This window comes from Adiantum capillus-veneris, chromosome 8 (genome assembly GCF_014529385.1).
Source record: "Adiantum capillus-veneris isolate H3 chromosome 8, ASM1452938v2, whole genome shotgun sequence".
NCBI classification, from domain to species: domain Eukaryota; kingdom Viridiplantae; phylum Streptophyta; class Polypodiopsida; order Polypodiales; family Pteridaceae; genus Adiantum; species Adiantum capillus-veneris.
This window is the reverse complement of record NC_140938.1, coordinates 12184586-12195104: the sequence shown is the minus strand read 5'-3', so window position 1 is coordinate 12195104 and position 10519 is coordinate 12184586. Positions and strand designations below refer to the sequence as shown.

Sequence of the window (10519 nt, the reverse complement as noted above, 5' to 3'; positions counted from 1 at the left end):
AGGTCTTACATCCGAGCTAATTAATAAAAGATAAGTTTATAAGTTTTATTAAATGAAAAAGAAAAGCTAAAGACTAAGGTTGGATCAGTCCTTCCTCATTTAGGAAGTCCACTCTAGTCTGTGTTTACTAAGCTTGGATAGGCCACATGGCCAAAGGAGCACACACTTGCTTTGTGTGAACTTAACAAGTGTATGTGAGTGTATGCGATGTCTTTACTTGCCAAGAAGAGTCCAAGGGGAGGGGGGGGGGGGGGGGGGGGGGGGGGGCAGTTCTTCACGCAAGGTAAGCTAGGAAAAGTGTAGAATAAGCTTGAAATGCATCATGAGATGTTCCCACCTCATTGGTCAAGTTGTATGTATTCTAATTCAAGACTAATTGCACACTTACACAAGCATATAAGGAGGGGCTCATTGGATTTTTGGCTCTCTCGCTCCTCTCACACTCTCAAGTACCTAAGTTGGCAAAGCAAGCTCTCTCTCTCTCTCTCTCTCTCTCTCTCTCTCTCTCTCTCTCTCATGGGAGCTCTAAAGACGGACTCTATTCTTAAGCTCTTGGCTATGGATGCAAATCCAAGCCAATGAAAATTTGTTTTTCTCCATCTTTACTATTCTATTACTAAGCTATACTAAGAGCGTACCCATGAGAAAGCGTACAAGAATGATCAATTCTCTTGCTTGAAAAATACTTCTTTTCATCCTCATCTTCCTGTTTTCTGACAGTTCCTTTTTCCCTGTTGGGGTGTTTAGGGTTCAAGAAGGAGGGTTATACCATGGAATCTTGAAGAACACCATCTTCTCGATTCAAGAAAGGCTATGCAAAACCACAAACATGTATGGTAACAAAGATCTACAATTCCGGTCCTCATCGAATTGTCAATTTTATGTGTATTCTTTTTAAATTATGTGCATGCTTTTATGTTTTTAACGTGTAATTTATCAAGACAATCAGTCCGACACAACCTATAACCTCCTTGCTATCTTTCTCTTAAGGAAAACTCTCCCCTTTCATAGTTAGAATCCACTGAATATCAAGTAATCATGAGATTTTCTTACAGGTGCTTTCATGCTCATGAAGGGGAAGGAGCAAGCCACTTTGCAGTTCCACAACTTAGGACAATGGTGGCCTACTCTTATAACGGATGCTAATGAATTCGTCAAGTGATGGAATGCATGCCAAAGGGCTTGAGTTACAACCGTGCACCATAATATGCCATAACAACCCATGGTAAGCAACATCCTAGTTTGCAAAGTATTGATGCATGGACTAGAGGGCAGGTAGTCTATTGTATCTAAAGAGAAACAATTCCTTTGTACTTCACCAAACACAACACAATGAATGATTCTTGAGAGAGAGAGAGAGAGAGAGAGAAATGAAATGAAATGAAATGTTATATTAACGTCTTCAAAAGGCCAAAATGACCTATGAGACCAATCAGTTACAAAATAGTGAATCTAATACCATGTCTGGGTACAAAAGAACTAGAAAAGAACTAGAAGTGGAACAAAATACTACTACTACTACTACAATCTAAAACTACGTGGGTGTAGCAGCTGATACAATAGGTACCCGGTAAACTGGATGTAACAGTGTGTGAAACAAAGATGGAAGAAATGGTGAGGATCCATCCTCATCTGCACTCTGGATGTCGAGAGAGTATGGCTCGAATCTTCTGTTGTAGTCTCCGTCGATGCTGTGTAGCTCCTCTCCTCAGTCGCGGTCGTCTGTATCTCTGTAGCTCCAATGCTCAGTCGATGAGAGTGCCAGTAGTGGTCGAATGAGTGTGGGACGAGCTCTGCAGTGGTGGCTGCTCCTCTGGCTGTCCCATATCTAGTGAAAAGAAATCTGTAATGTGTCTCTGGGACTGCCTCTCTCTAGCTCTCCCCAGTAAAGTGTCTCTATACCTGTGTAACTCAAGTAGATATAGTCCAAGACATCTCTGATCCTCATAACTCATGACCCTAGATAGAGGACCAAAACCCTCTCTGAATAAGCAGTGGAAACGCCCCCGTATCTCATAGAACACTGTGCAATGACATATGTAGTGCAACTCTGTTTCTGGCTCTCTCTGGCATAATCGGCATATCCTGCTGTCTGCTGGTATCCCTCTGAATCTACCAGTCTCAATCTCGAGCTGTTGTGAGGATGTGCGTATCTGACCAATGGCACAACGCAAACCATGAGACATATGTGTGTCCATGTAGCTGGGTCGAATCACAAACCCATCTCCTGTGAGGTGGAGAAGATGCTCTCTATAGAAAGCCATCTTCGTGCTCAACTCCTGAGGCGGCTCTATCCATGTCCTCCTGGTGTCGAGCTGGATCAGGTCCTGACGAATGAGTCTAGTGATCTCCACCCGTGTAAGAGACAGCGAGGGTGCCTGAAGAGAATACTGGAAAGGGGGCAACCTGTCCATGGTGAAGCCATGCGTCTGAAACCATGAAGTCATCTGTGCATACCAGCATGAAGTGTCCCCCTGTAGAGCTAACTGTCTGGAGAGAGAGAGAGAGAGAGAGAGAGAGAGAGAGAGAGAGACTCACTGCCCATATCTACACTACATAGCATGCTATCTACCCAAACTCACTAGAGGGCGCATTTGATGATGAGATGCACATCCGGAATCTCGTCTTCATGCAAAAATGGCGCTCCAAAGGACGTACAAGATATGAGGCTTCTAGAGTACAATCCCACCAGAGTTTCCTAATCATGGAACTCATTTCCCCATGTCACATTTTGGGATAAGGCATGCTTAAAATGCTTATAATGTGCAAGCATTGGTGATTATAATTCGGGATAATAATAGATAATCATGTGGATGGATAGATACTCCGCTTTCAGAACATCACTATGATCATTATAATGTGCAAGCATTGGTGATTATAATTCGGGATAATAATAGATAATCATGTGGATGGATAGATACTCCGCTTTCAGAACATCACTATGATCATTAAAAAACAATTGTCAGTAGCGTGGCATGTACACTCTCTCTCCCTCTCTCTCTCTCTCTCTCACTCTCTCTCACACACACACACACACTTGTTTAAGCAATGACTAGTTAATTTGGTTACAATTTTGAATGTGCTGAGACAGCAAACATCATAGGTGAGATTGTTGGGGTCAAATTTCTTGACCACCTTTCATTGGTGAGGTTGCTGTTGGGGTTGTTGGCGGACCAGGTCAAATTTCTTCACAGCCTTCTTCCACACGTGGGAAAGGGAGGCCCGGAAGTTCTCGTTCACGTCCCAGTCCTGGAAGAAGCTGGCCTTGCGCCGGACGCTGGCGACCTCTGCCTCCCCTTCCCCGCTGCGTCGCCCAGCCCCGCCGCCGCCACTGCTGCTGCTACGCGCCGGCGACCCTCCTGATGAAGAGCTAGCCCTCGTACTTGCACTCTTCATCAGCATACTTGCCTTCCTTGCTGCCCCTCCACCGCCCACTACTCCGCCAGATGCCACGGTTGCCGCCACATGCCCTGCCGTTAGCTGCCGCAAAAGCTGCGGTGCTGTCGACGTAGAAGGCTGTCCCTGTTTTGGATACTCCTGTTCCGTTTGCTCTATTCCTGGCTGCAATGTGCCATAGTGAGCCGGTGATGATGCTCCCAGCTGCCTGCACTGCCCTTCCGGTGGAGTGGACGAGCTGCGCTCCATTGGGTGGGATGAATTCTTTCGTGGATGACGCAAATTCTGTTGTGGGGTTTGAAACTTCGATTGTGAATATTGCAAATTCTGTTGAGAGGTTTGGAATTTTGATTGTGGGTGCTGCTGCAAGCTATTTTGTGGGTGATGTGGCGAGTTTTGTTGTGGATTCAAATGCTTCAATTGCTGTTCAGCGTGCTGCTGAAATTGAGGCTTCTTTGGAAATGGTGTTAGTGGAGATGGCTGTTGATGCCTTGCAAGCACCAACTGATTCTGTGGTTTTGTGGGTACTCCGCCAAGAGACGAACGACGCTGCTCAGTATCAGGCCTTGCCTCTATTTGCAATGGAGCTGGCACAAACGCAGGCCGGAATGGAGAGCTCAGAAGCCTTTCCTCCTGCTCTTGTGAGGGCTCGGCTGAGGTGGAATCTGCCATCAAATCCTGCAACTGGGGCCGCATTCCTGCATTTGCAAGCATTTTCCGACGCTGCTCCCGTTCTCTTGTTGCTTTCATCTTCTGCACAAATTCTGTTTCACAGGCAATTTGAAAGGCAACTTCTGAGTTTTCAGCTGAGCTTTCTGCAGCTGCATTGGGGGCAGGACTATCACTGCTGAGCTTCAGTCGACTGAAACTCTCAATCACCTTGCGCTCCTCTGCTTTGGAGGCCTTGTCATGGCAGTCTACCTTTGCCTTATGCTCTGATGCACTTATCGTTGCGTTCAGGCCAGCTGCCTTTTTGCATGAAGGATTTGTCGGACGACTATAAGGACCCACATGCCTTCTTGTGCTGCCCTGTTCTCTTCCTTCTTTAGTTTCGTTCACCGGCTCTTTTCTACTCGGTATGTCCGATTTGGGGCCTTCTGTTGCAGCACCAAGCCTTTCGACACCTATGTGACCCTGTTGCTTCACGTTTATTTTTGTTAGTAAGTTTTTAAGCATGCCTCCTCTCACAGACTCATCCCCTTCAGCACTGGGCACTGTCTCGTGAGATTTGACAGTACAATCTTCAGCATCCGGTTGCGAGGGAGTACAGAGGTTCCCGTTGGGATCTTTGCCAGGAAGCAGAAGCACTTGCAACCATTTATCAAGATTGAATTTGCCAGCATGCGTAGTGCGCTCCTCGTCATCTTCAATAGCATCTTCCATGGCAGCTGTTACCTTTCCCTTCATATCCAGCACCTCTTGCAAGAGCTCATCTAGTTGCTGGTCATCTCTTGTCTTGCCTGCTTCAGGCTTGCCCTTCCTATCCATTCTAGAGTCTGCACTCTCACTGTCATCTTGTCTGTCTTCAGCCTCTTCAAACTCATGCCTTAGCAGACGCACATCCAAATCATTTGCTTCAATTGCTTTCCTCTTCATACCAGCACTTTCATTGGATTCGTCTGGCGATGTCACATGGTTCATAATTTTTGGATATTGGTTATCACCATTTTCTTCTTCTGGACCCTTGGTAACAGAGGTGAGAGGAGGCATGATGGCTTTTTCAACATTGAGCCCATAAGCTTCCACCTTACCGGCCAATGCATCCTGCTGATTTTTTATGGGTGCTAAGGTGCTTGTACGCAAATCTTCTTGTTCCAGATCTGTGCTACATTCATGTAAACAAACCTCATCTTGCACGGATGGATCGTAAGCTCTCACCATTCCGTCATAGCCATCCAAAATTGGTGAAAATTGTTTGGGAGAGTCGTGGCTCCTCCGCCTCCTATGCGATCTGCTACCTTTGCATCTGTCCTTTTCACTCGGCCGTTCTTTTTGAGCAGTTTTCTCATCCTTCGCATCCACACTGGTGCCTACATTCAGTTTTATGCAACCACCGACATCAGAATGACCATCATTGCGAGTTCTTTTGGTAATTTTGGGCCTAGCCAACGCCTCGAGACTCTCCCTTTGCTTCACTCTTTTCATCATATCCATTTCAGCTGAATCACAAGCAGTTTTTTGGGACTCCAGCCTTGCAAGTAATGCATTGCAAGCAGCTTGATTGAGCCTGGCTTGTTCTTTGAATAAAACACATCTGCATACACATCTGCAGTGATTAAGGAAGAAGAAAAGAGAAGACAGTACATGATTAACAATGCAAACAAACAACCTAGAATCAGAGTCCTGCCTCAAACCGTTGCACCCTGCTCTCCATGAACATGTAAGCAGCCCCACCCAAAAGATGAAACATGTGAAAATGCATGCAAAGTTTCGTAAACTTACTGATGCATAGTATCTCTGATCATTTTCTCAAGGCATTGTCTGTATTGCGATTGCATTTCTGACCATTTCCTCTGCTTCTCAACGCGCTTTCTCTGCTTTGCAAGTGAATGTTCAAGATCTTCAAGGACGACTTTCTCCTTCTCATTGTGGTCCTTGAGCTCTTGTAGTTCTGCTTCCAGCTGAAAAAGATGTTCTTCCTTTTGCTTTTTTTCTTCTGCCCTTGCTTGCTTCAGTTGCTCTTCTTTCTGTAGTAATACTAACTGGTGATCAGAAGAAGACTCTTCTCTGTTTTCCTTGTCCCATTCGCCTTTCAGCAACCGATACTGAAAGTTATATGAGAGAAGATGGAATGCATGTGAGGATGGACTTAAGGGACAGAAAAATGAGAGTCCACGGAATGGAGCACAAGATTGTGTGTGTGCGCGCACACCTGTGTGAGTGTTGCGCAAAAGAAAGCAAAATGTCCATTACATTGCTTACCTTATCTTTGATCTGAATTGTGGATCTATTTACCAGCAGCGGCTCATACTCTTTGATTTCTTTCCAATGTCCAGGGCCAAACTTTTGCAAAGCTCTCTTCAAAGCATCTTCTTCATCATCAGTCCACCGCCTTCGTGCTGGTGTGGCTACAGATATCAATAGACATGTTTACAGAAGTGAGATGATGCGTTCTCGGATCTCTCAAATTCGATTCTTAGAACCTATGGTCGCAGTGATATATAGTTCCTTTACCTGCACCCCCAGCCTGTGGATTGCTTTGTTTGAGTGCTCTGTTGCTGTTTAACGCTCTCAAACTGTCATCCATCGGTCTCTGGACCCTGACAATGGAGGCGGCTGCAAGGCCAACCTGGTGCTTTCTTTCACGGAAGGGTTGGGGCCATGAGTGGCATTCGACTACCACGTTCTCATCCAATTGTTCATTCTCTCCATTCACGAAGAACAATGAAAATGCTCTTTGCCTGTGAGGAGCACGGAGTGTTCATGCTCGACCATTTAAACGATCGAATTGAAGAGATGATACAAGAATGAGGGCAGGGTTACCTGAAATCGACATTCTTGGAGGAGAAAACAGAAAGGAACTGATTGATGGAAGCGCCTAATTTTAAGTCCCACCAAGGTACCAAAAATTCTAGCTTTGTGCTTTTCCTCTGGTTTACTTGCCATTGAACAATGCGGAGATTGCTGACGACAGTTTTTCCTCCCCCTAATGTTGCATTGCAATTTATGTCACTTGCTAGCAAAATCACAGTGAGAGCCAAACAAGAGGCCACTTTGGTGTTCATCAGCAATTGCATCTCATCATGCATGTAAACATAATGGACGAATTTTAGTATTGGAAACCGTTATTTTTCTAATGCCCAGGAATTGCACTTAATTGCACGCATAAAATTGAGGACTATGATCAGGAATTGCTTACTTGAATGAGGAAACCAGTGATCCACTTCCCAAGCAAGTGGAGATCCAGGGTCTGCACTCCAGTAAAGGACATTCCCATACACATCAACGCGAAACTTTGCAGGATCAAACCCAGCATTCCTGCATCAAATGGCATTAAGATGATCACTGGTTCTTGTTTTGTAGAGCTCCTGGATTACTTAATTCTTAAAGGCACCCACCCTAGGTGATCCAATTGTTGCCATAAGTATCCTGCATAACACCTTGCGCTTGATGGGTCTCTTTCTGCCTCATCAACGATTGGGAAGAGGGAATCAAACTCTTTTACTTTAGCTAGCTGTGTCCATGACAAGAATTCATCTTTAAATGAGGAAATTTGGAGGCATGTGGGGGTATTTTGCTTACACTTTAACCAGAAACTAGTTTAAGCATGAAAACTGCGCTTGAATCAAGATATGTATTGAGTTGCAAAAAAGTAATTATAGCGAGGAGATATTGATGGCTGATTGGTCATTAAAGAAGCTCATACAGAACATATACACATACGCGACGCGTGAACATTGCTGGTTGATTGGTCAGTAAAGAAGCTCATACACAACATATATGCGACTCATGAATGGTGTTCTGAAACAATCTCAATGTTTGTGCTCCTGCTCGAAACCGAACTGAATATAGGAAGAGTCTGCTAACCTCTTCATCCAATGGTGCATAGGGAAGATATCTTTGAGGAGGTCCTTCAGTGAAAGGGGTAATTAGCCCCTGCATTTGGATATGAGCATGTCGGCAAAGCTTTGCATAGCCGCGGGGGTAGCCCAGCTGCGAGTCCAGCTCCTTTTCATCGCTAGTGAGTATGTCCTTGGCCAGCATTGTGAGTACGTCCTGCCTTAGAAGCGCAGGTGTTGCTACATAAGAGCAGCAGAGGCCTTTTTGGCATGCAATGCAGAGGATAGAAGGCCCGCCCAAGAAGAAGGGAGGGGGACTCGGTCTGAAGGTGGGGTACCCGCAGAAGAGAGAGAGAGAGAAGAGAGAGAGGCTTTATGCGTGTAGGTGTATCACGTGTGAGGGACACCGCAGGCGTGTGCATAAGCTGAGGTTGCTGAGCGTATGTGCATTTCAATGTGTGTGTGTGTGTGTGTGTGTGTGTGTGAGAGAGAGAGAGAGAGAGAGAGAGAGAGCTGTGTGTGTGTGTGTGTAGAGCCTAGAGGAGGGTTGCAGATTGAGCGCTCCTTTACGAGCAGATCAGAAGAGAATCGAGGTGTGGGGAAGGATGAATTCTGTTTTTTGTCAGATTAAACAATTTGCATTTGAAAATTGGGGCAAACAAACAGAATGCGTGTGGTGAATTGAAGAGCCTCTCTTAGGCGCGCTCTCTCTCTCTCTCTCTCACACACGCGCGCGCACACATTCACCTCTCTCACTCTCTCTCTCCAGAGTCCATAGTGAGCTGTGTGCGAGTAGCCTAGTGTTTTGTGTGCCTCTTAACAACGGTTCGGCCAAAGCCCCGCCAACGGCTACATTTGTTAATTTTGACTTTCCCTCGATTCATCGATTAAGCGACTAAAACTTTCAATTTCTTGTTAACAAAACTGAATCTTGGAGCTAGCAATGAATGGATGAATGGTAAAACAGAAGCAGGAATGCTAAATGGTCTCAAAGAGACACCATTTTTGGTTAGGACCCCCACATTTTAAAAAATGCGCTTTTAACGGGTTGTACCCCATCTACTCATCATAGGTAACTGGCCATTGCTCGCACACAAGTGAAGGGCCCTCTAGGGTAGAGGAGCCAGTAGGGGACGGGTAACTTGGGGAGCTTCAATCTCTTTCCTCCGAGCTCGACTTCTTGCGCTTAGCTACTCATTTTAATCGCCTTTTCACAAGCTTTCAGGAGAATTAATTTGGGGCTGGTTGGATTTGAGAGCCGATGGTTGCAGCACCATTTTCGGAATCATGTGTATAAAAAATCGGCATAAATAAGATCAACAAAGACCAAAAGAGGTAAAATGTGACCACGAAGGCTTGAACCCACACATTGGCCAATGAAATGATGTTATTTCAAATCAACTAGCCGTTTTGGCTGCTCTTTTTCGTGCTTCTTTTGGTCATCAAGTGTGTTATATTATGGTTTTATTTGTCCTTCCTTTGGGGGCCGTACCACAACTGGCCCCTCTACCCTATGTTTGCACGGTATATGGGGGGGGCTCTCTAATCCCACCTACACAATTTGAAATATACCCTAGGGCCTAAATTTTAGATTTGAAGATATTACCTAAAAGAGAACCTTCATCTCTATATGGCTAGGTTGTTGAGCCTAATCTATTTCATCTTCAAAACAACTTAGTGTTCAGGCATAGCATCATCTCACGCCAAAAAGTTCTCTTGCATGCTCAAAACAATGATTTCAATGCCTGTGGTTGATATTGCACCAAGGCTCTTAAAGCTAGTAGTAGAGGTGGGAGATGTCAGAGATGCAATTCTCCAGAAGATCTTCATTACATCTTAGTGAATTGTCCTGCCAATTACTCATGTATTAGAATGGATATTCCACTCTGCAATATGTGGAGATTGGCTAACTTGTGGACCTGTTGGACTCAAAGAATAGAGACTATCTTTAGGCCAGATGAAGGATATGGCTAGAGGCCCTTTGGAAGGAGCTTATGCTCAAATGTTACTCAAGAGAGAGATTGTTTATGGCTTTTCCCTGTCTTTTCTTTGTTTAAGGGATGCTTCTCTCTCTCTCTCTCTCTCTCTCTCTCTCTCTCTCTCTCTCTCTCTCTCTCACACACACACACACACACACAGGCACTATTGTAGTTTTTTCCTTTTTCTTTAATACATTTCCTGTTGTCTCAAAAAAAAAGTTCATAAAACTTTTTCTTTTTTTTTTGGGCAAAACTCACAATTGTGAGTGGATTATATTTTGAAGTTGATAAAACTTAAACAATTTAAGGCTAGGTTCACATAGGGCGACGAAAGACATTGGAAAAGCTTGCAAACCAACAAGAAAGTGCCATGTGGACCTTGTTGTTCACATAGGGCGGCATAAAAGTGAGATGGAAAGTGCCACATCATTGAGAGAAAAACGGAATTTGTTCCCCCCCCCCCCCCCCCTCTCTCATCAAAAGTTCTTTCTTACACCCTCCACCTTGGCAAAAAGTGCCATATTGACACGAATCACATTAATACAACCCTTCCACCCCTTTGTCCGCACTTGCCTCCTACTCTTTCTTTCGCCGCCTCCCGGTGTTCACAACATGCGGTGGAAGAAAATTGTATTACATTTTCTT

General features: G+C 44.9%; 1 protein-coding gene across 1 annotated transcript; it reads right to left on the bottom strand.

Moving 5' to 3' along the window:
• Window positions 1–2838: 2838 nt before the first annotated feature.
• Window positions 2839–8628, bottom strand: LOC147451680 (uncharacterized). The gene is made up of 8 exons (XM_086517571.1): window positions 7924–8628; window positions 7455–7570; window positions 7256–7374; window positions 6880–7042; window positions 6571–6797; window positions 6319–6464; window positions 5839–6161; window positions 2839–5650 (listed from the first exon to the last, which is right to left on the bottom strand). Exons 1-8 carry the CDS (start codon window positions 8098–8100, stop codon window positions 3139–3141), a joined length of 3783 nt encoding a protein of 1260 aa, XP_086373697.1. The 5' UTR covers window positions 8101–8628; the 3' UTR covers window positions 2839–3138.
• Between the last annotated feature and the right edge of the window lie 1891 nt (window positions 8629–10519).